General features: G+C 42.9%; 1 protein-coding gene across 1 annotated transcript in view; it reads right to left on the minus strand.

Moving 5' to 3' along the window:
* Positions 1–2,981, minus strand: part of kcnq1.1 (potassium voltage-gated channel, KQT-like subfamily, member 1.1) — a gene marked incomplete at both ends in the record, with an annotated part of 30,839 nt that extends 27,858 nt beyond the window's left edge. The window contains one exon of the mRNA XM_079997301.1: positions 2,617–2,981. Within this exon, the coding sequence (XP_079853427.1) occupies positions 2,617–2,981 (365 nt within the window). The remainder of the gene's footprint in view (positions 1–2,616) is intronic.
* Positions 2,982–25,999: the final 23,018 nt, after the last annotated feature.

Genomic DNA, 25,999 nt, shown 5'->3' on the forward strand with positions numbered 1-25,999 from the left:
TGTAGAGTATAAATCTGGGCTTGTTATCTGCAGTGCTATGGAAGAAGACATGCCAGTGTTTTGTCAAATAAGTGATATATTTTTGGTCGAAGATCACATTTTTTTTCTGACAAGCCAGCTATTCACAGAGAATTTTGATGACCACCATCATGCATTGTACGAGTATTGCGAAATGAGGAAAAGTGTATATTAAAAATGTCTGAGCTCAAATTTCCTAAACCCTTTGACATTCAGAGTTCATATAATGTGTCAGATGACAGTTTGTATATTGTATCTGCCTTCATGAAGTTTTCATAACGCCACTGCTAGGAAAATAAATTTTATTTTTGAAAATGATTTTGTTTATTGAATTCATTCTTGTAATTAATATAAATATATCATTTAAAAAAATAAATATTTGTATGTATATAATTTAACAGTTTTTCAGTGTTGATAGCATGACACTTTTGGGAGTGAAATTAACACTACCCAAATAGTAAAAATTGTAACTGCGCAGTGTTATTTATCTAATCCCTTAGTGTTACTTTAACTCTGTTTTGTGAGTTAAAAAGTAACTCTGGCATAGTGTTAAATATTTAAGTGATTTGAAATTAATGTGTTTTGAAATTTTTCAAACTCTGGAGAGTGTGGAGCTATATAAACCCTGAAAACGTGTTGAAATCAACTCTGTAGGAGTTAATTCAACACTGGACTTTTTGCTATATATATATATATATATATATATATATATATATATATTGTAAATGTATAACTATGACTATTATTATTAGTAGTAGAAGCAGATGTAGTAAAAATATCGATATTAGGCCTTCAACATCATTGTATTATGTTTGGTAGTTATTGGTTTTTTTTTTTTTCTGGCATTCCAGCACTCCACTGCAGTGCCATTATCTTGTCTGGCTATGTAGCACTTCGGTTTACATTCTGTCAGAGTGCATGGACTTTGTGGATCGCAGCGTGTTGGCCTTGCAGAGAGCAACCCCCTGCAACCCACCCTCACACCGCAGGGTCACAGGGTGGCAGTGCCGTGCGGGAGCCGAGCAGCTTCCTGAGTGGAGCCAGCTGCCCAGTTTAGCCGCCCGCTATCAGTGAAGGAGCGCAGGCAGATAGCACACAGGAGGTGGCGGCGGGAGTGGGAGTGGAATATCCCGGCTTTTCTTATTCCACACCACCGCAGACTGTTTGTTCACTGTCCTCAACAAGCGTGACATTAAGAACAGTGGTCGCCATGGTTACCGCTGCTCTTATGTCACCCTTGAGACCTTGCAAGGTCTCGTCCACAGTGGTTGTTATTTGACTGACCGCCAGTGTGACAAACGTGGCGCGGTGCAAAGGTATATTAATCAGTATTAACTTCATTTTAGCAGGCCATCCGCCAAAAAAGACAACCGTAATCGACGGAGAGGTCAAATAGATATAGAACCTTTTGTTATTTCCCTGGGGATCAACCATGTTTCTACGGCAAGCGCAAAGTGGCCTTAATGAAGATCATATCAAAACCCCATTAGGACAACTTCTGTTAACAGCACCTTAAACACCAGCGTGTCTTCACAAATGATGACCTAATGATGAATGACACGACAATGACAATACCAGTGTGTCAGCCGGGTTGAATGTTTTTGTTTTCTTTTTATATATGGTGTCATCATTAAGCGGTAGCATTTTTAGATACACAAGCAGATGGTATTCTAAAGTGGAACAAATTATTTTCTCATGTCATATTCTCTCGAGGGAAGAATGCGTAATACTTAATACTTGTCACAGGGCTTGGCAGTCCATACTCGCGAAAGGTTGTACACTCTCTTCAATAGATCGCTGGACCTCCTTTGTCAATGAGACACTTACAGTATTATAACATGATCACCACGTTGCTATATTATTAACTAATTCACAAATAAACATCTACAGTACAGTACATGTATTTGAATCATCAGATAGTATTTTTGTACTTTAATTTTTGCACTACTTGAGTAGAAAAATGACTCGTATAAAAGGGAAAGTAGCACATTCACGTATCTATTCTATATTGTCTATATTATCTATTCTATATGTCATCAATGACTACATTTTCAAAATGTTAAGGTTTATTTGCCTATCCTGCCTTGTTTTTTTTTTTATTGCATACGGCAATTTCCTTCAGGGATGAAAAGGTAAAAGTACCAATCTATCTATCTATCTATCTGTCTGTCTGTCTGTCTGTCTGTCTGTCTGTCTGTCTGTCTGTCTGTCTGTCTGTCTGTCTGTCTATCTATCTAAAAGTATATACATACTGCTCTTCAACATACTTAAAGTACTGAATGAAAAATCGAAATAATTAAATCGCATTTATTCCATAGTTCATCTTTCATTCATTTCAAATGTACAGTGATGTTTAACTAGTAATAACGGGGGTTGTTCCCGGACCAGATGTTGAGAACCGCCACCTTAGAATGTGTTGATATACAATTAAGATCTTGTTGGGTTTGTTTTTTTTTGGGGGGGGGGGGGGGGGGGGTTTCCCCCACGCCACTTCACACTCAAATATCTGAAATGGAAAAGTTAATAAATCACGTCTCATTAAAAAAAATAATATATATATATATACATAGAAATGAAGTCGACGGAGAAAGCACTCACACCGTGAAGTGGTAGGCGAAGCACTTCCAGCCGCTCGGCCGCTCCAGAAAGTTGTACACGCGCCCTTGGGCGTACGCGCGGGTCAGCACGGGCCGGACGCCTGCGCTGTACACCGACATCCGCACGGACATCCGCGGGTGGGCCAGGTACGGGTGGGGTAGGGGTTCCCCCTCCCGGGCGGCCATCCCCCCGGCGGTTGGCGTCGAGGACAGCAGCGCGTTGCTGTTGCCGACGCGCGTCTTCGGGTCGAGCTTCGGGTCGTCCGACATTTCCAGCTCGGGCGGAGGTTTGGTGCCGCTGTTGGCGTACGACACCACCGGCGCCGAGGGACGCCGCTTGGACCTCAGGCTCGACGAGCAAGACATCCCGTAATATGCGCTATTTCGTCAAGTCAAAAATTAAAAAAGTGGGGTAAAAAAAATAAATAAAAATAAACAACAGTAGCGCCCCCCCCCCCCCCGCCCCCTGCCAACAAACGAAAAAAAGTTAAGTAAAAAAAAAAAACAACCAAAAAAAAAAAAAAAAGTTAAGAAAATAAATAATAATAATAATAATAATAATAATAATAAGAACAACAAAAAGCGTTGGACTAGTTTCAGTGAAACTCAATTAAAGGTGCAGCGCGCCGTGTTCCTCACATCTCCCCAGCTGAACCGGTGTCCTCTACTTGTTGCTGCGGAACAGGTTGCTTATACTTATCAGTGGTTTGGTTTTTTTTTGGGGGGGGGGGGGGTTTAATTTCTATTTTCTTTGGAGCTCTCGACCTGCTGCCGCTAGGAAGGAGATTAGGCATATGCTCCGCCAGTTCTGTGAGACCTCCGAGGTGGTGTGTATTACTGTATGCTGTTGGATGACTTCCAAAAAAAATGAATGATCTCATTCTGCAAAGGCGGTTCCCACTTCCCACACAGGCGAGAGGCAGCGGTACTCACACGTGCAGGCATTTCGACTTTTGCGCCACTACATTTCGAAGCAAACATATACATGTCTAACACGGTTACTCTAGTAAAAATGTAGTTGACGTTTGTTTATCAAACACATCTGCTGGTTTAGGATTGCTCATGGAAGATACATTTGCCCCATGTCCTTGCGAAGGACTGACACCACCTATACTATTATTTTGCAGGTTGTAATCAGGATATGCATGACCAACATCATCTAAACCTCACCTGAAGGGGGGAAAAAAGGTTAAATTCGACCTTACGCCATATTATAGGCTTTGTGTTTTTATTTATTTAGCTGGATTTCTATTCATGAGGTCAAACTACTTGTGAATGACTGTCGCTGCATTCCATTGGAATTTGGAAATCAGTAATTCTGGGCCAGTAGTTCCCACTTCAGAGCTAAATGTGTTCCATTGCCTCTGTTCGGGAAAACATGACGCAAACATGACAGTAGCTTGAATAATCATAATAATAACACGTTATCAAATTGACGTTACTTTCAACAGTAGTTTAGATCGAAGTTGGACATGTTTTTAAATAGAAACCAATGCAAAGGGAACTAAGTTCACTGTTAATGTGCATTATCTTATCGGGTCTGTTGTCTGTCATAGTTTATAGGCAGCTTGGTAGATGTGGAATAGAATAGACATGGATTAAATATCTAATGGTTAGGGCCTATTTAAGATTATGTGGCGGTTTTTTACAGGTTATACAATTTTCCACATATTGCATTTAGTCATCTTCAATTTCAACAAGCAAAAACAATTAACAGTCAAATGAAATACTCATTACCATATAAAGTCAATGATAATTTAAAATTAAAAACGTATTTTTCATGAAGTTATTAATCGAGCAACCAGAAAACACAATCACACAATACTGAGGTGGGCAAAAAAAGAATGTTGCACATAATGAAAACCTCAACAGGTAATGCATTACCTGTGGTTTTTAAAGGTTTAACTTTGCAAACACTTCAGTTTGCAAACCAAACTCGGATTGAAGGATTCCGAGGGGTTAAATTGTGAAATTCTTTGCGGTGACCTTGGCCAGTCTAGCGCAGTGAGGGCAGAACCAGGTTGGCTGAAGCTTATTTTAATAAGAGTCATGTGGCTTCCACTTGATGACAGCTTCTGTTGCCAGGTAGATATTCCAGCAGCACAGCCCCACAGAGCCATGCCATTCAGCCATGCCACTCACCACTGCTCAGTTCCTTCCATTAGTAGGCAGGGCAGATGCTGATCCTGGAGGTCGTGGGGTCTTCTCTTGCACATACTGTTGAGGATTTGATAGTATAAGCATATATAAACTAATATTTCCTCATTGTGCAAACAGCATTAATTAGTGTGCCCAGTGCCCACATTTTCAGATACTAATTAATTACCACACAAGCAAGCGATGCAAGCAGTGGCTTCATATTGGATAGGAATACAGTAGTTTACAAATGGATTCAAAGATATGTTTCACTGTTGCTTTCTCAATTCACAAGACATCTGCAGTATATTTTTTCAATCAGTAATTTTTCAACCGTGACGACTGCTGATGGTAGGACAAATCCTACCTGAACGTATACATCAATTCAAGCAGGTCTCTATTCAATCCTGGGTGTTTCTCATCTCTCCCTGAGGATGGGAGTTGGTGTTCATTTGAGTTCTGGACCTGGAGCTTTCCGGGAGACTTGGGACCTCACATGCTGTGCAGTAGAGGAAGAAAAAAAAGGGGTAACAGAGGATGTACACTACTGGAACTGTCACCAGAGGGCAGTCAGAAAACTACTGAACTGTAAGAAAACTACTGAGTTATTGAAGTGTAGGATCTCCTCAGTGAGCTGCCACTGGCACGAATCTTGTATAGAGAGAATGTTTGGGTACGTGACAAAATTGTAAACAGCATTGTTAAAGGGGACCCGGGGCCTGATTCCTTTGGTTAAGTACTGGAAAAGGTGAAAAAAGGGACCTCCATGCCGGTGAAAATGAGTCCCCTCAGGACATCCCATGCTTTCCTTCACAGTTTGTGAAGACCTAGGGTTCAGTTTGTCATCCAAACACCTGGTCCCCTGTGGTCTAAGTGTTGTGATTGTTCTAAATATATATATAGCGTTACTGCAGGCACAAGTGTTGTGAGGAAATTCATGGCCCCGATACACAAAAATGTGTTGTAAACTCAGCTTGGTTCTATAGTGCTGTATGTCTGTAGGCTAAAGCCTTAAAAGGAGAATCAGTCCTCGGTCATTGGATGTTTTTCACAAACTTGATTAAGACCAGCTATTATAGAACATCCCTTCAAGCAGGGGTAAACCAATGAGCCATCCATCTTCGGAATTGCTCCTCTGCCGTCATAGATGCACACTGCCATAAAACCTGCCTTCCCTGTGGAAATGAGGTGTTCTATGCTGTGACAACTTTTTTTTTTTCCAAAGCAGTTATTTAACCTGGCCCTCTTGACCCAAAAATATTATGTCTCCTCAGACATGCTGAGAGTACCTTGTTGAGATTTTCCACCGTCATTGTGCGAATGTAGTTGCTGAGCCTACAGATGCTGATCTGGACAAAAGCACATTAAAGTACAGATTGACTGTCTTGGGAAGTTGGCCCGTGTCATTACACTAATGTATGTCACAAAAACATTGATTTGTTTATTATTCTACACAGTCTTAAGCTGTGATACAAAATGTGTGCTGTTAATCCTCAGAATACCCTATGCCGAAAAGCAGGTTCTGTGGAAGCCTATATCCACAAAAGGATGCTCTATTCTGACAACACTGCTGTCCTTGGACTGCTCACCCGAAACCACTCACTGTCTGCTAAATTGTGTTCCAGATCCCGGTTCCAGACCCAGGACCTAAGCCATGGGCCCTGCAGCGGTGTGCGCCAATACCGCTGGAGCAAACACACAGAACAAAACATTGGATGTCTATGTTTGAAGTCTCACAGGCAAGATCCTGTCTCCAGCTCCATTCTGTGCTGCTGCAAAACTTTCAGAGGAATCAAGGAAGCATAAGGTAGGACGAGACGTGAAAATGAAAATACTATTTTATTAAGACGCAGTGTTTTCTCATTACTAACTTGTTGTATTATTTATGAAAGACCTAGAACAAGACAATTATAGTAGTAGTTATACTATGGATTCATAGTACTTAAAGCAGGGGTGTCAGGCTCATGGTAGTAGGCGGGATTTGTTAAGATGAGACCTCATGAGGGCCGGATTATTTTTAGCTAAAATCAATTTGACTCAACACATGGATATTTAGGCTAGTTGCAGATTTATTATTTGGAATCATTCAAGAAGGCATACAGATACCAATCATTGAGAAATTGCATTGTTGAAAGAATTTAAAGCATTTTCCTATCCCTGCAACATATTGACAAGAATACATTTCAAGTAGAAGCGAGGAATGCAACAAATAGCTCATCATAAGTGCCATAGGAAGCATGTTTTCCTATTCATACAACTATTAACATAATTACATACAGTATTGTGTTTGAATATCTGTATTATTCATTAATTATACATTTGAAAGAATGCAGGTTATAGTTATAAATTGTCAAATGTCTGTCCTCAATAGCTTTACCAATCAATTAGAAATTGCATGTTGGCATATTAAAACACCACAATGTAAAATTACAAAAGGTAGAAGAGAGAAGTGTAACAAAAAGCCCATCATACTGTAAGTGCCACAGAAAGAACTGCAACTATTAACAATAATTACATATTGTGTTTGAATATCTGAGTAATTAATTATTTATACGATTGTCCAGAATAGCTGGTTCAGATACCGTGGTTGATCCAGCTGCCTTGTGATCAATAGCTTTAGAATCCAGTGCACGATAGTAGGGATGGGAAAAAGGAAAACAGAGTTGGGGTGTGAGGGAGTGAGAGTGGTTCTGCCAATGGGCTTAGTGGCCTGCACGGTCGACCACAACGTGTTACTAGACTGACTGGAAAACTGGGTGGCACTTTCTGGCGCAGTACTAAACTGGTTTTAATCCTACTTAAAAGACGGGGACTACTTTTTGTCTGACTATAGGTAATTACACATCTGAGCGGACAAAAATGACATGCAGTTTCCCATGACTCCATTTTGGGGCCTCTTCTGTTTAACATCCACATCCTCCCACTGGCTCAGATTATGGAAAACAACAAAATATGTTACCATAATTACATAGACAACATACAAATTTACATAACCATAACACCAGGGGACTAGGGTCCATTACAATCACTGAGCAAGTGCATTGAACAAATCAACGATTGGATGCGCCAGAATTTTCTTCAATTCAACAAAGACGAAACCAAAGTAGTTGTTTTTGGAGCCAAGGAAGAAGGACTTCAAGTCAGCACTGAGCTTCAGTCATTAATGTTAAAAAGGACAAACAAGCCAGAAATCTTGGTGTTGGCGTGGACTTCTGAATTTCAACAGCCAGATTTAAACAATTACAAAGTCAGCCTACTATCTCCTTAAGAATATATAAAAGATTAAAGGACCTATTTCTCAGCAGAATTTGGAAAAACTTGTCCATGCATTCATCTTTAGTAGTCTAGACTACTGTAACAGTGTCTTTACAGCTCTCCCTAAAAGATCGATCAGACAGCTGCAGTTGATTCACAACACTGCTGCTTGAGTCCTCACTAAGACCAAGAAAGTAGATCATATCACCCCAGTTGTCAGATCTTTACACTGGCTTCCTGCCTGTCCAAAAATATTTCAAAATACTACTGTTGGTTTATTAAAACAGTGAATGGGTTAGGGGCAAAATACATGTCTGATTTTCTGCTAGGTTATGAACACTCCAGACCTCTCAGGTTGTCTGGGAAAGGTCTGCTTTCTGTCCCCACACTAAAACCTTAACAAGCAACCTTCAGTTTTTTTATGCACCACATATCTGGAACGAACTCCCAGAAAACTGCGGGTCTGCTGCAACTCTCAATTATTTAAAATCAAGGCTGAAAACTTTTATGTTTGCCGCTGCAACATTTGCGGCTTTTGATTCATTTCTTGATTCTGATTTCTTTTTTTTACTTGATGCATTATATTATATCTTTTTATCAAGTGGGTTATAATTTGAACTCTTTAATAATGTCCTTTTATAATGTGTTTCCTTTGCACTTTGTCTTAATGCTTTTACGTACAGCACTTTGAATTGCCTTGTTGTTGAAATTTGCTGTATAAATAAACATGCCTTGCCATATAAGTGCATGTGAGTGTGGAAAAGGAAGAGGCTACTTACATCATTCACTTGCTGGTTGACACGTGACACTTTTTTGCTTTTACTAGCCTCTCAAGATCGGTGACCGGTTTCTGGGCAGTTGCGATTTTCATTGTGCCATTCAGGCTATGTTTACACTGCAGGCAAAAGTGGCCCAAATCCATATTTTTTTTTGCTCATATTTGACTCAGATCTGTTTTTTTTTCAAACAGTGAACAGCAGAAATCACATGGAATCTGATCTTTTCAATTTGGACTTGGCCACTTTCATATGTGGTCCTAAATTAGATACAGGTCAGATTTCTTTTTTTTTTAAATGCGACCCCAGTCTGAACAGTGAAATCGGAATTCATGCAACTTTTAGAGCGTGGCTGTTCACGGGGGGGGGGGGGGGGGGGATAAATATATTAAATACATCTAAAATAAAAGAGTATTCGGGTCACGCGAAAAAAGTAACCCTGTGTTTTGAGAATAAACTCAGTATACCGCCCCCGAGTGCACCGCGGCCGCCCCGGCAGCGGCACCCCGCCGCCGTTAAGCAGTGTACACAGTGTGGGGAGGGAAAATAAATGATAGATAAATAGATATATAGACCGAGCCAGTAAGGGGACACCCACGCTCACTGCGTTTTATGAATAGCACCGGATCTAGAAATAGTGTGTGTCCTCTGAGGGGGCGATAGGGGCACAATTTCAGCACATTGTGTTTTTATTTTAGATGTGTTTTATTTTACTAAATTTCCTTATTGAATGAAACTAAGAAAAGCACTGTGCCCCTGTCTGGTATAAGATTTCATCCACGAGCTCGAGCTGAGGTACACGGTGATGTCTTTGTTGCTTCTGGGCATGCGGGTTGATTCAGGACCGTGACCTGTTCACACTGGAATATGATATTGGCCACTTTAAAAAATTATGTGAATGGCCAAAGAAAAAAAAATTGGATCCGAGCGATAAATCCAAATTGAGCACTCAAGCTTGCAGGGTGAACGTAGCCTTAGATGTCTGTGTCAGCCGATTGCGCAGTTTGGACTTAATGTTAATGTTTATTTTTTAACGTTAATGTTCATCACCGCCTGCTCGCATAGCTATGTTGTCCCAAACATACAAAGTATCTTTGATGCAAAGGCTGTCGTCTTTGTGTAATTTGGTGTCAGGCATTGATAGAAGGATTCAAAACCAACAGATGCAGATTTCTCCTTCAACAGTGCTCTACACTGCAGTTCGATCAGCTGCATTTGGAGTTCCTCCGGCACATCTAATGTGTTGATTGTGAACGGAGATAGAAAAAGTGCCAAGTCCTTCTCCAGTTGAGTGAAGACAGTGAATGGATTGTAAAAACTTGCATATAAGCATGGGCAGCATATTCTTGCACGGGTCCATACTGGTGTTCGACAGGAAGAGATATTAGACGGGGGAAGTGGATTGGGTTGTGCTGGGATAGATGCGTCTCCCACAGAGCCAATTTAATTTGGAAAGCACAAACGCTTTCATAGTCCTCTGACGAGTTTGTTGCAGCCCTGCATGTTAACGTTCAACACATTAAAGTGTTCTGTAAGGTCCACTAAAAAGGCAAGATCTGTGTGGTGTGGGGATGGTGTGGTTTGAGCAGCTGACAGCACACCCGTCCTGGGTCTAGGTAATTGGGTCCCGGAACAAGGTGGCTGTATACTGTATATGTTGCTCGTTGATTGGTCTAACGAGCAACAGGTAAAACCCCCATCCCCACACACACTCAGGAGAGGAGCCCTTGTCATGTCGTGACAAGGGCTCCTGTCACGACACGTGACAGGACGTGTCCATCTGCTCCTGGGTTTATTCCACCTGGCCCCCTCTCTACAATTAACCTGTGTATCTGTAACCCTATCGTCTGTGTTTCTGTGCCGGGGGTAATTTGAAGAAGTGTTTGAGCACTGCTCTTCGACTCAACCAGCGGACCTAGGTGTGGTAGGGGAGGCCGTGCCTAGTATTGTGTGATGATAAAAAAGCCTGAAATTGCCGATGGTTAAGTCCTTTGGCTCTAATAAAATTCACAGTTTGGATAACACCACGCATGGCATTGTCTGTTTTCAGGCACTTGCTGCATTAGGCTTTCTGGATAATATGACCAAAAATGTTATCACAATATGTTTTTTGTATTGATCGATATATGTATTTATTATTATTAATATTATTAATAATGATAATAATAATAATAATAATAATAATAACAGTTTACGGTTATAATTTACAGTTTTAAGTGTACTGCCGTGGCTTTATGTTAAACACTGAATAACAAAACACTGAAAAAAATATGTAAACAAAAAATAAATTAACTGAATAAATGATATATAAATATATTACATACATTTAAATAGATAATATAATCATCATTGTCATCTGAGAACAGTCTGAAAAGTTTCCAAATCCCACTCTGCGATTATCTGCGGGGAAGTTTTGAGTGAAGCGAGGGACCCTCCTAGATCGTGTCAGACCACAAGTGAGCACAGACATCACTGAAAATCACAGATTATTTCTTTAACCACTATCCTTTTGCGGCGATGGGGGCCGCGCCGGTCTTGAGTAGGGAAGAGGGCGAGTTCGAAAGACCCGCCCCGTCAGCTCCGGGGGGGCTCATCCCCACTGCCCAGCCGGGGAGCGTCGCGGCCGGGGAGAGAGATGCGGAAGTCCCGGTGCTCCCGCTGTTCATGTCACATGGTTGTTTCTCTGCTGCATGATTGGCTGTTTGTGTCACATGGTTATTTCTCTGCTCTGTACGATGCAGGGGTCACTGGTGGTTAGAGTCTGACAATTTATAATTCATCAGGATCACCAGCAGAACTCTACAAAGGACCTGATATCGCAACCAGCCCCTTAACTAGTGGTGCCACACAATTTACACGAACAAGCAAATTTGCACACACACACACACACACACACACACACACACACACACACACACACACACACACACACACACACACACACACACACACACATCCATCCCGTGCAACCTTCTCCGAGTCACTGTCTTGGTTCAAACATTTCCTGTCAGGGGCTGATGTCCCAGGGGAACAAGTCTTTTTCAAAGTACAATACTCCAGGGATCCCGGAGTTACCTCCTTCAATCCGGCGGGGGACAAGGCGATGGGTCCCCAGGGCGATCGCTCCGGGAGTGGATGGCCTGGGCAATGAATGAAGGGAGTTGGGTGGATGGTGAAGGAGGGATGATGGACTCTTCCAGCAGACTGAAATGTGCGGCCAGGGATTGGAGGCTGACTGGCAGAGTCTCAAGAGGGATCCTCTTCCAGGTGTGTCAGCTCCGCTGGAGATCGCGCCCCACCACCATTTAAACACCCACTTCTTAACTGGTGCTGATAGGTTTCGAAGCCTTTGACACGTTTTCCAAGCACTTGTTTGTGGCCACTTGTGTGGGAGATACCAGCAGGTGAAGAAGGTTTGAAGAAAGAGTTCCTACAGGTGGATGTTGCTGCATATAATTAAACAAATGTGTTGGTTTCATCTTGATCTCATTCATTTGAGTTTCCCTGTCGCTGACCTCACCTGTCTGAGCATGAGGTCCCCATCTTTGACGAGGCTGAGTTTGACTTGAAAAATGTTGTCAAAGGGCGGCGTGATGGTGAAGACGGGGTCTTTGTTCTGGATCTCGTCTCTGTCCTCCAGCGTCAGAGTACCTATCGTCTCATTCAGCTTCTGGTCTTCTGGGACCTGAAACTCGTACGTCCCTGTGGATGGGGAACACAGGAGGTGTGAAATCTGCAACTTCCACTGGTGTTCTAAACACAGAATGCATTTTCCGTCCACAGAGACATTGATCTGTCAATCATTTAAACAAGTTTGATGTAGAATTTCCATTTAAATGCCTTATATTTTCACATATATTAAAATGTGTTTAATATTATATAAATAAGAATAAGCAGAATCAAATAAGCTGATAGTTTCATTTATCGTACCCCATAAGGATGTATTCTTCTACATGCAAACATCACACAAAACAATACGTTGCTGTTAAAATAGAAATAGAAAGTGCAGGTATTCAGGTGGATCCAGCCAAGGCCGAGGCAGTTGAGGAATTCCCAGTACCAACGAACCCTAAGGCCATCCAGCGCTTCCTTGGCATGGCCAGATGGTACTATCGGTTCGTCCCAAACTTCTCTCAGCTGGCCGAACCACTGAATACCTTGAAGCACAAGGGTGCCAAATTCAAGTGGACCCCTGAGTGCCAGTCTGCTTTTGAAACTCTAAGAATGTGTCTGGTCTCACCTCCCATCCTAGGATATCAAAATTTCAACCTCCCTTGTGTGGTTTACACCGATGCCAGCGACGTGGGCCTGGGGGCTGTGCTTGCCCAGATCACCGGGCTTGGAACAGAAGAAGTCCTGGCATATGGCAGCAGGAGCCAAAACAAAGCCGAGCACAACTATTCAGCTACTGAAAAGGAGTGTTTAGCTGTGGTCTGGGCCTTGGAAAGGTGAAGGTATTACCTTGAGGGAAGATTCTTCACTGTAGGCACAGACCACTCACCACTGTTATGGGTCTTCGAAATCCAGAGTCCCAGTGCACGCCTCACCCAGTGGGCCCTCAGGCTACAGGAATTTAATTTTGTTGTAGAATACATGAAAGGAAAATACAACAACGTTCCGGATGCCTTATCCAGGGTTCCCCATGATTCCTGCCACTTACCATTGGCCTGTGACCAGATATGGCAAACACAGCAGGACGACCGAGACTGCCAGCGCTTGTACCAGGCTGTGATGGACGCGTGAGAAGTCACCCTAACGGACACCACAAAGTACACCATTTTGGAGGACAAAGTCTATCGAGTGCTTCAATTACCCCATAAAACCACCTATCAAATCCTCTTCGACCGCCCCTGCTGCAATTGATCCATATGGACCCCTTGGCTGGTAATCTCGGCAGATACAAAACCTATAAGAGATTATAAACTCTAGCATATTGGTCTCGTATGAGCCTCTTTGTCAAGAAGTTTGTACAAGACTGTCAAGTGTGTCAGCGCTTCAAGCCTGAGATCCGCCTGGTAGCTTGGAAATTACAGCAAACAGTGGTAAACTAACCTTGGGAGATGCTGGGAGTGGACCTGATGGGCCCCTTTCCGAGGCGTTCCAAGGGGAATGTCTACCTGTTGGTTTTTGTAGAGTACTTTACCTGTTGGGTAGAGCTATATCCCTTACAAAAGGCAACAGCTGAAATGGTATAAAAAATACTCACCCGGGAAGTCCTCACCAGATGGGGAGTTCCCTATTGCCTGCTGTCAGACCAGAGAAGTCAGTTCATCTCCTCCATCTTCAAAGCCACATGTGAAGAATGGAGCATGAAACAGAGAATAACCTCAGCCTACCACCCACAAACCAACATGATAGAGAGAATAAACAGAACCCTAAAAACAATGATAGCCTCCTATGTAGGAGAGAACCACAAGCACTGGGATAAAAACCTGTCACAATTCCTCTTTGCTCTCAATTCATCCGTCCATGAATTCACCGGAATCACCCCTGCCGAAGTGAACCTGCAGACCTCCTGCTTCAGCCAAGGGGGGCCACCCCCGACTCATCCACCTACAAAACCATCACCAAACTTCAGGACCTTACAGCCTTCTCTAGCTGCTGATGGAACACTGCGTGCATCGTTGGATTGCCGCTGGTGGATGGGCCAGATGGAGATGGAGGTTGGTAGGTAGGCTTTGGATTTTTCCCTTTATTTGACGACACATTTGAACAATTGTGTGGTGAATGGGGTCCTTAACACCACCAACAGAAGGTTTGAGCCGGTCTTGCTGTTGCAGGAATGAGAGAGGTGATGGTGGGGGTCAATACCGTCTCAAACATGGCAGGAGGATATTTGGTGGATATAGGTGTCTCTTTCTGCAATTGCTTCGCTCTGTCCTTCTCTAGTTGCTGGCCGAGTATCACCAGGGCATTCACTGTTTGGACCGCACTGCTCCTCAACTGGCTCGCCAAAGATGAGCGTATGTTCTTTAATATGACCTGGATGATTTTTGCGTCATCGATATCCGGTTTCCATGGGCGTCAGAGGGCTCCATACATATAAGCGAAATCCCGGATGCATTCCTCCTCACCTTGCACCTGTTGCCTGATCCGCTCCTCAAGTTCATCCATATAATCCTCTGAAAGGAAGGCTGACAGAACCTTATGCTAGAAATCCGTCCAGGTGAAGGTTTCCAACCTCACCACATCCCACCAGTCGCGAGCCGTGCCAAAAAGAACGTTGCGAAGGGTGGCGAGAAGCTCCTCATTCGTGAGAGAGTTTAATGCCAGATAGTCCCGACACTGCTCCAGGTACATCAGAGGGTCAATACGATCGTCCATTCTGCCAAAACAAGGAAACTGCAATTGAATCGGGCTTTTTCCCGATAACCTTCCCCTCGGGGCTCCCTGGACGGGTGAGCCTACTGGGGATGCAAACGGTGCGGAGCAACCGCCTGGTTGCATGGTGGAGTGTAGTCGTAGCCAAGCTTTAACCTCTGGTTGTATTGTCGGGATGGAGGCAAATTAAGGTGACTGTGGAATGGCGGTGGTTTGCACTGCAGTTGATTTCAATGAAGGGTGTGATTGCTCTTTAAATGCTGTTGTTTCTTCCTGCAGGTGTGTGACGATGGCCACCATCGGAGTCCTTACGTCTCCAATGTCCTTAAGCATCTCTGTATGGTGGTCTCCACTTGAGACTGTCGTCTTTAGATACTGTGTATGCTGTTCCAAGCATTCCTTTATTTGTTGTTGTCCTTGTTCCTGCTTCCCAGTAAATGCAATTTTAAGGTCTGAAAGGATGTCCAAAATGTTCTGATTATTTGTTTGTTGCTCTGCTTTCCATTGACGGGTTATACACTTAATTTCCTCGTTGCTTTTTTGTAGATGAGCCAGGTTGCACTGCATGTTAGTGTTTTCTGCAGGCTTTAATAGCGGGGGAGCGAGAGTTTCTTGTCCTGTGAGTTACGTGTCCAGTTAATATAGATTTGTTCTTTCCGTTTCATTCCTTTGTTCTGAGTTATGATCCTCCTGTTGCCCAGCAGAGGGCAATGCTTCCCAGAAGAGATCCAGCAGAGCCAATAACTCAGCCATGTCTGTTTTATTGTCTTTTGGATAAATATTGTTTGCATTTTGTTTAATGTGTTTTTGAATCTAGCCCTTTGGCTAGGCCTTTGCTTGTTGATTAAACCAGGGAGGGGGTTTTCATTTATTTTTTTCAATGTGCACAGGACTAGTTTGAAATATCCCCGTTTAAAGATAAATATGGGGTGGCACTTTTTATGCAGGGGTCGCTGGTGGTTATGCCGGGGTACCAGTCAGAGTCCTCGTCTGACAATTTAACATACACAAACAAGCAAATTAGGAAACACATAACTCAGCCACATTCAATAAACTCTGTGTGTGTGTGTGTGTGTGTGTGTGTGTGTGTGTGTGTGTGTGTGTGTGTGTGTGTGTGTGTGTGTGTGTGTGTGTGTGTGTGTGTGTGTGTGTGGTGAAGGAGGGATGACGGACTCTTCCAGCAGACTGAAATGTGCTGCCAGGGATTGGAGGATGGTTGGCGGAGTCTCAAGAGGGATCCTCTTCCAGGTGTGTCTGCTCCGCTCGAGATCGCGCCACACGACCACACCCACTACTTAGGCATGGGTGCGTTTCATGTGACGTAGGGGCCTGCCGCCACTGTTGAGCTGTTTGTGTCGTGGCTTTGTAGAGGAAAACAGACTCTGTATTGAAGAAGAAATCTCATAAAGTTACCATAGTTATCGTGGAATATTTTACCCTTAAAATTATCAAGATCGATAGAGATTTTTATGGCCCAGCCCTACTTCTTGATGTAAAATACAGTGAAAGTTCCAGAACTTGCTCTGGTTTAACAGCCTGAACCTTCTCTTTCTGAACCCCACCTGCCCTTTTCCTGACCATTGATGGTGCGCCATGCCACACTGACTGCCCGACTCTGGTCCACCTCCAGTCTGTCCAGGGCACCCACAAGCCTAACTCCTCAGTGAGAGTCAAAGATGCCTCTACACATATATACTTACACTTAGACTTACATCACTAAGTCCACCAAAAACTCATTGGCAGTGATCTCCTAGGGCCGCAATGCACTCATGGATAAAAAAAATTCCCTAGAGGATAAACTTTGGGACTTTTTATCTGCGGATCCAGACTGGCCCCCGGAGTTTTTTTCACTACAACAGCAACACACTCTCAACAGCAACATCAATAATGGAGCCGCTGTTCCATGGCACCGCAGTAAATGAGGTGTCATTCGGGTCAGAATGAGGAAGCAACCTTACCGTCCACCTGCCAAGTATGATTATTGCTCATGTCCATTCGCTGGAGAACAAGATGGATGACCTTCGAGCAAGGATTACATTCCAACGGGATACAAGAAACTGTTGCGTCCTCTGCCTGACAGAGACATGGCAGAACCCACTGGTGCCGGATGAAGCCATTCGTACAGCCGAGTCCTTCTCCGTGTTCCACGCCGACAGCACAGAAGAGTCGGGGAAATCCAATGGTGGAGGCATCTGCCTCATGATAAACAGCCACTGGTGTAACTCCAACAACATCAAGACTCTCTCGCCGTCCATTCTACCTCCCCTCTAATGCAATTTTACTATCACTGCCCTGGGTTCCTGCATACTGCACTGTATTGCTGTTCTGTGTGTTGTTACTGTATTGCTGTGTCCTACTGTTGTATACTGTACTGTATATCTCCATACTCACTTTATTCATATGCGCTTTACTGCCCATATCTGTATATACAAATAGCCTATCCCATATATATATATAACTTTCTATTTTGTACCCCCACTTTGTATTATTTTTTTGAGTCTTATTTTATTTTTATTTTATATTATTTATATTATTCTATTCACTAACTGCATTACATTTTAGGAATCAGTTAGTTTCAGTTAGTTTGCTAGGTAGGACTTAGGTAAGCTATCATGTTCGGTTTAGTAACTATTGTCCATAATTTCCGGGTGCGTTGCAAAGACATTTCACTGCATATGAAAGTATGTATATGTATGTGACAAATAAACCTTGTGTAATACACCTAGGTGTAGTGCTAGGTTTAAGTAATTTATATCATATCATATACTTGATAATAACTGGATGTGAATATTTCAATATACTTATTTTCAGCCAGTACCGAGATCGAGACGGGCTGCATGCTCACTGTCAGCTCAATGCATGGCTGCAGAGGGAATTAACTAGCCTTGCTCCTGTGAAGTTAGGGAAACACACAACTTCCAGCATCTCAAAAGCTATTATTTGAGTCATGCATTTTTATGACAAGTAAGAAAAAAAAAAGAAAAGAAAAATCTTACTTTTTTTTACATAGAGCTACATTCAGAACTATCTTTGACACATAACCTTAACCCTAACCTTTTATACACCAAATATTATAGATAGATGAATACTGTGGCACACCATTGCCTATTACATATGCACTGTCTGCAAGTCCAACTCTGTCAACTCCAAATGTGCAATGTGTCGGTTCTCTTCCTTCCGCTGCACTCGAGAGTAAAAGCAGGCCCCTATCCCAGATACCTGTGATGATTTTCTATTGAAAGAGTTCAAGTGATATTCATAGAACGTAGAAGAAGAAGAGGATGAGGAGAAAGAGGATGAAGAAGAGGAGGGGGAAGAGGAAAAGGAGGGTTTGCAAAGAAGAAGATGAAAAATAAGTGAAAGAGGTGGAAGAGGAAGTGAAAGAGGAGGGGAACAAAGAAGAGTAGGAAGGAGAGGAAGAAGAAGGATGAAGAAGAAAAAGAGAATGAGGATAGGGAAGAAGAATAATAGTTTGGAAGGAGGAGATGAAGTTGAGAGAATGAGAGGAGGAGGAAGAGGAAAAAAGGAGTAGAGGCCCAGAGAGGAGGAAGGGGAGGAGAAAGAAAAGGAGGGGTGGCAAAAGGATGAATAATTGTGCGGGGGGGGGGGGGGTATGGAGAGGGAAGAAGGATCAAGAGGGAAGAAGAAGAGTAGGAATGAGGAGAGGAAGTAGAAGGAGAAGAGGAGGACGGGGGAGGAAGAGGAAGAAGAGGATGAGCATGTGGAGGATGACGAAGAAAAATTGGAGGTGAAGGAAGAAGAGGAGGAAGTAGAAGGAGAGGAGGAATAGGAGGAGGGGAAGGATGAAGAAGAGGGCGGGGAGGAGGGAAGAATAATTGGAGGAGAAGCGGGGATGAAGGAAGGACTGAAAACCGGTTTATTGGGGAAGTGCGGAGGATGATGGATCAACCAACATGGAAGATTGAACAGAAGTGCAGACATTGCTAAGAATTCCATCTAGGATGGAAAGGAACAAGAGGAGCAGTGCTGTGAGCAAAAGCGATAGCTGGAGAGAGATAAAAGTCACTGAGGGAGCGAGAGACAGCGGAGCAACAGACGCTGTCTCACTGCGTTCAGACGCTTTTATTCCACACTGCTGCACTAATGGAAACAAGTACATGATCTGCCGTGGCTCAAAGGATTCTTTGACAAAAATCCTCAATAATCCGAAGGATGCTGTGACCTCCTTTAACATCCTCAGAACCCCGAGGGCCACTTTATCTAAAAATGTCTCTGAATACCCAGCAAAGTGACCCTGTGATGCTCGCATCTGCATATATGGAGAACCCGACCAATCTATTATTATATTTTGAAATAGGAAGACAATGTGTTGTCTTTTTACTTATCAATACAAAGGGCTGTCAGAAAGACAAAAATAAAATAAAAGACGCCTGTGGGATGTAAAGATTGATTATATTAGGTAAGAGGAGAGCGGGGAGGAGCAGGAGAGAGATGGAAAGCAAGCTATGATCTTGCGACAAGACGGAAGTGAGTACAGATCCAACATGGCGGCGCCCAGCTGCACGAACAAAATATATTTATATATATAAAGAAAAGAAACACTGCGCAACACCAAAGTGGAAGACCTCGAGGATTATATAGATTATTATTATAATGAGTATGTGATGGAAGAGGACCAGGACAGGAACAATCCCGTGAAGATGAAGAAGACAGACTCAGCAACGGATACCGATGATTTAACATCCAGATCTGTAGAGGTAAGTGTTTTGGATGAGATTAACAAGAAGCTGGACACGCTTGGTCCGCTTCTCCGAGACATTTCCGAGGTCAAAGCCAGCTTTGATTTCCTGCACCGCACGGTCGGCGAGATGCAAAAAGACAATGCCAATCTCAACAACCTCATCTTTTCTGGGATCCCAGAGAGCAACACCGAGTCCCCAGAAAACATGGTGAAGACTCCCTCCACACCGCCCTGAAACGCCTCACGGACAGCGTGAAGCAGATCACCTTCCACCGGGTTCACCGACTGGGACACTGCGTGGGGATCTGTCCCCGCTCCATCATTTCTAAGTTTCTAACACCTCAAGCACAAGGAGCTGGTTAAAAGCAAAGGATAGGAGCTGAAAGGAACCATGCTGGGTATGAACGACCAATTCCCCTGGGAGATCAGCGACCGATGGAAGGTGCTATAACCAATCCTGAAGGAGATCCGGTAGAAGGGTAAACGAGTATTACTGGGTGTTGATAAACTATATATAGACGGACTGTTATTCCGATACTTTTCCACCACACCCTGGTTATTATGATTATTCTGATATGCGAGATGTAGAAATTAGCACCCGCTCTGTGACAAATAAACCTCTTGAATCTTGAATCTCTTGAATGTCAGGATTTGAAATATTGCAAATTCTCATCATCTCACATCTCATCATACAACTCAAAAAAAGAGGTGTTTCTATATTGATCAATACAAGTATCCCATATCAGAATAAAACCACAATATCAGACACAGAAGGGTGTTACATAATGATTAACCAAATTTTAGGTAACATCAAATTAACCATAGCTAATATTTATGGCTCCAATGAAAACACCCAAATTTCTTTCACAATATATTTTTAAAATTCTTAGAATTCTCTGACTCAATTATATTATACTGGGACGGGACTTCAACACAGTACTTTATTCAAGTTTAGACTATTCACAAACCAGAAATAATCACAAGCCCTAACGTTCATCGGACAAAACAACATCTCAACTTGATAATATCACCCATCAAAAGACATAATTCCTCACGCAACGAACAAGAGCAAAATATTTAGAATTCAATGACAAAATTAGGTTAATTTCTTGCCAATCAATTGAAATGCGATACAGAAAAAACACTTATTACAGCCATCAAAGATCCACAGGGTAGCATAATTCACAAGCAAGACATCAATGAAATATTCAGAGACTTTTTATAATAAGCTATATCACTCAGATAATTAATAAAATATAACAAACATTAACTCATTCCTCGATGATATCAACCCCCCTAAACTATCCACAGAGCAGGCTACCGCATTATATCAACAACTTGCTCTGGAGGATCTCATGAAAGCGCTCTTCTTGTTCCTCTCGCGGCGGCCATCTGTCAAAACAGTTATATTGGCAATGCAAACAGGAAACTGTTCACAAAATCAGTTTGTATGCAGACCATATTTGTTGTATTTATGGAACCCAATATCATCCCTCCCAGAAGTGTTAAATTTTATATCTAAATATTCAGCTAGAATCATGAGAATTAAACTGGCAACACTACAGAAAAACAAAGGCTGTGGAGGCCTAGCAGCTCGAAACTTAAGATACTACTATTTAGCAAACCATCTTCAATTTATAATTTAATGGTTACCACCAGAGCAACAAGTGGGTCATGGATGGCGAGACAGGGAACAAACAGAATGTCAGGTGTTATCAATATCTGATCTCCCATTTCTTACTGAATCAATATGGAAACATAATTGCTTTAAAAACCCATTTATCCCAACGACTCTGTCAGCCTGGTGGAGATTCAACAAACTCAGTGGTCACAATCTCCAAACAAATTCACCCCAATCTGTCACAACCCGGATTTTCTGTTTAAAATCAGACCAATAATCTCCAGATCTTGGAAAAGACAAGGAATTACTCATCTGGAACACATTTTTGAAAACAATTTGCTTATATCCTTCCCAAGCTTAGCGCAAAAGTATGATGTCGATGGCCACAGCTTCCTTCAATTCCTTCAGCTATAGCAGTCTCTAAAAGTTCAAATCAAATTGACGAACAACATCCTACAACCACCTCCGATGATTGAACATCTCACTGATTAAGTTCATTTAAAAATTCCCTTTATCTTTAACTACCATGGAATGGGAAAGGGATCTTACTGTTTCAACTGATATCAACCTGTAGAAGCTGATTTGCACACCTTTTCACACCTTTTCTATGGCCCGCAGTTCCAAAATGCAACTAATCCAATATAAGATTCTGCACAGAGCGCATATCACCCAACACAAAATGTTCAAAATGGGTTTTGTGGATAAAGACATTTGTTCTCACTGTTCCCTTAATACCAGAAATAACTACTTTTTAATGCCATCTGGCTCTGCCCACCTATCCAAACATCCTAGACCAACATCACCAACAAGCCATCAACCCTTCTGGGTCACAGCATTCCAGTCTCCCCATCTGTATGGGCTACTTTTATCACTGACATAACTCCATTCGTTTATACCTGAGTCTTCCTCAGTCAGCTCATGTCCGGGTGCCCTGTGCTGAGCACACTCGGCTACATGGATGGGCATTGGGGCTCGGCCCTGGGTGGGGTGTCTGGTCGGCTAAGGTGGGACTCGTCTCTCTCTTGGGCAGGGTGCGGGTGCGAATGGGGGTCTCGTCGGCTCGCCTGCGCCGCAGGTGGTTTGGGCGCAGTGTCAGTCTGTTGCCGTGGGACCTGGCTTGGGTTCTGCGGCTGCGTCTCCTGCCTGCTCATGGGGATGGGTTCTATGTGTGCACCTCAGAGGTGCAGGGTCTCCTCCCGCTCTCTGGGACTGGGTTATGCGCCTCGGGGCTGGGCGTGGGGGTTGCCCCGTGGGCTTACAGCTTCTCTGGGGGCTGGGGGGTGTTCTGTGGCTGCAGGAAAGGGTGCTCAGGGCTTTCCTGCGGCCGTGAGGTGTCAGCTGTGGGACTTAGGGGCGGCTTATATGGGAGAGATTTATTATAACATTCAATGGTAAAATATAAATACAAATATTATCTTGCCTACGCTATATGAATCAAATAAGTGTGGGAAAATATTGAATAAAGGAGATACCACTCTCCCAGTGCTGGTACAATATGCCACCAATAGATATTAAAGGGTGAATGTGAGTGGCTCTGTGGAATGTGTACAGTTAACATGTTTCATATGTGGAGACACTGGCTCTGGGCCAGGAGGAGAGCAAGGATATAGTGGACAGATTTCCATATAAAGAGTGACGTATGGATGATAGATGTGTAGAATGGACTCTGTAGGCCAGCCGTAGAAGTTACTCTGGAGTTCTGGAGTGTTACAAGTGATAATAAAAGTCTTTATCTTTCAAACGTCGGCTTCCTAGATCTCTCTTATTTTGTTAAAGTGTCTTATCCACTCACCTGTGGACACTTCATACACACACACACACACACACACACACACACACACACACACACACACACACACACACACACACACACACACACACACACACACACACACACACACACGCGCACACACACACACACACACACACACACACACAGATATAGGTGGTCTCATCACAAGCACACACCGACCACCAACACCTGCTTTGAACATAACCCAACACCCTCTTGGTTAGATCCCTCTCCTTTTCTTCATCATTTACTGCCATAACTATGACAGAAAGAGGCCACATGCCCAATTGCTGTTCCAGTTTTCCTGGACTTAATTAACTCTGTTTTTTCGAGACGTTGTCGTCCAATGTTTGTTTTTCCTTGTACCTGTTGTTGTTTGGTTCTATGTTTATTTGTCTCACCCTGGTGATTCTCCCCCTCTTGGAGTATTGATTAGTTGTTTATAGACCCAAACATGGTAAAATAGTTAATCAAAGAGGTGGCGGTTCTGTACAAAAAAACACTGTGCTCTTGTCATCCCACAGGTCGTTCACAGGACAGAGTTATTGCAGCAGTTCTTGATGATTTAAGGATTAATAAAGAGTTGCATTGCAGGTTGAGAACTTGAACTCCACTTTCAGACTAACTGTCCTCGATGCAATAGCATACAAATACTCTGTGTTGTATGCCCGGAATGTTGACAGCACAGGTAAAAAAAAAAAAAAAGGATTATATTAGGTTAGGTGTATATCACTGTGCATGGGCAACATAATTCCAGATTCAGCATCCGAGTGGAATATTCAAATTCCCTTCATGGCGTGGGAACAGTTTGCAACCAGAGAGCCTTCTTGTGGCGCTGCAAAAATAACGCTTCTTTGTTCCTCGTGAAAAGTACCCAATTTGTTCACTTGCAAATTTCATTGGGATATAATAAGAGTTCATGACTAACATTTACACAACACACGATGGATCATATTTCTAGCATCAAAGATAGCCGTGTTCATTTATCAGCTAGAGTACTGTGTCAAAACAACACCTACACATGACTCCCTTTGGCATTGCTCATCTTACCTTGGAGTAAATAATTCCTGTAGCTGAGAATATTGGCTGGTTTTAAAATTTTGAGCTTAAAACGGCAGTTTGGCAGTTTGCCACGTTTCCTAACATCTGTGTTGTCTTTCGTGTCTCTGAGTGGAACGACCTCATTTCCATGTCGATGATAATTCCCCATTTAACAAGGTTCTTGCAGGGTTCAGAGGTTCACAGTGACCATGTTTGCAACACCAAGTCTCATTGTTCACAACGTTCACCTTGTCACATAGTCTCGAGGTCAAACTTTAGGTGGCTCTAGGCTTATCGAAATACTACAGATTGGCATTTAAATGTCTTAAGAATGGGATGGGTGATGTTCTCTTTTTTCAGTTTTCATTTTGGAGACCTGGAATCAATTTTTATTCTAGTTTTCCAGTTGGATGTTTGAGCTGCTCTGGCAGGTAGCCAATTACTGAGAGGAGAGTCCAGGGGACTAAGGTTAATACGAGTGTATAAATGCATCCTGGTAACTGCACTACCGACATGATCAGCATATTTTGTTGACAGGTCTGAAGTGGTCACCCCCAACCTTCTAACCTGCACCTGGCTAAATGCTCTCCGGTGAACAAGGCCCCGGTGTACGTCTGACTGTATCAGAGCTCCAAGCACTCTCACAGTGTTACAAGATGGCAGCTATTGGTCAGACAGAAAGGGTGGGGTTGATGTCACCATCATAGTTTTCGCACAGATGGATTAAAAGCCATTTGGCTACTGAAGACCCAACAATCTAGGTTGTAAAGGCCCGTCCACTTGTCTGCATGGCACACACAGGTAAGAATGAAATTGTCAACAAATTTTTAAATCACTGGCAGCACAGTTGATGGTGGTGAGGAAGATGACAGGCTCAGTGTACCGTACACCTTGCCCCCTGCAAACCGTCTCCAGTTGGAGTGGCAGCGTTGGTAGTGCACCGTCTGCCCGCGACCAGAGACAAAGCTGTTGCAGGGAATTAGGGCAGGCCTGACACTTTGCTTTGGGAGATGTTCCATTGCAAAAAGTCGGTTTCAGTTTATCCAACTGAAAGGTCAGCAGTGATAAGGGTGCTGATAGTTGCTGGAACATCGGAGCCTTTCTCTAGACGGTGGAATTGTATTTTATTCTTGCACTACTTGTGGCTGCAAGTTTCCCCTCAATGGATATCAGATAAAAGATGAAATAAAGATAGAAACAAAAAAACTGAAAGGAAGGAATAAAATAATAATCATTTTCAAGGTCCACGAAATACAAAATGTGTCTCTATTTAACAATATGTTCAAGAAAAGGTCTAGTCTAGTTAATGCAAGAAAATCTATGTTTGACAGGGTTGTTTTCCTTTCCTGACAAATAAAACAATCATTTTAGTGATATCATATTGCATGTGCGTTATGTATACAACAAACAAAATGAGCTCGCTGGCTAGCTGGTATGATGGACAATTTAGCAGACCCCCCTGGGTGCTAGTCCATGGAGCAGGCAGAGTCATTTAGGGTGTGATGGCTGGAATCAGAACACATGGCAAGGGCTTCGCAAGCAGAATTCTCCTTTATCGCAAAACAATTTAAAATACCACCACTGGTGTGTTGGTAGTCCCATGGAGGTAAATTTAATTTGGGAGGATTTGAATGTATATTAAACACAGACACAGACAATTACACAGACAACACCGACAATTACTACTATTATATAATTAAAGAACCCAGAATCGCGATTGAGGCGTCGCTCCTTGCGACC

This window comes from Zeus faber (assembly GCF_960531495.2).
Source record: "Zeus faber genome assembly, chromosome: 3".
NCBI lineage: Eukaryota > Metazoa > Chordata > Actinopteri > Zeiformes > Zeidae > Zeus > Zeus faber.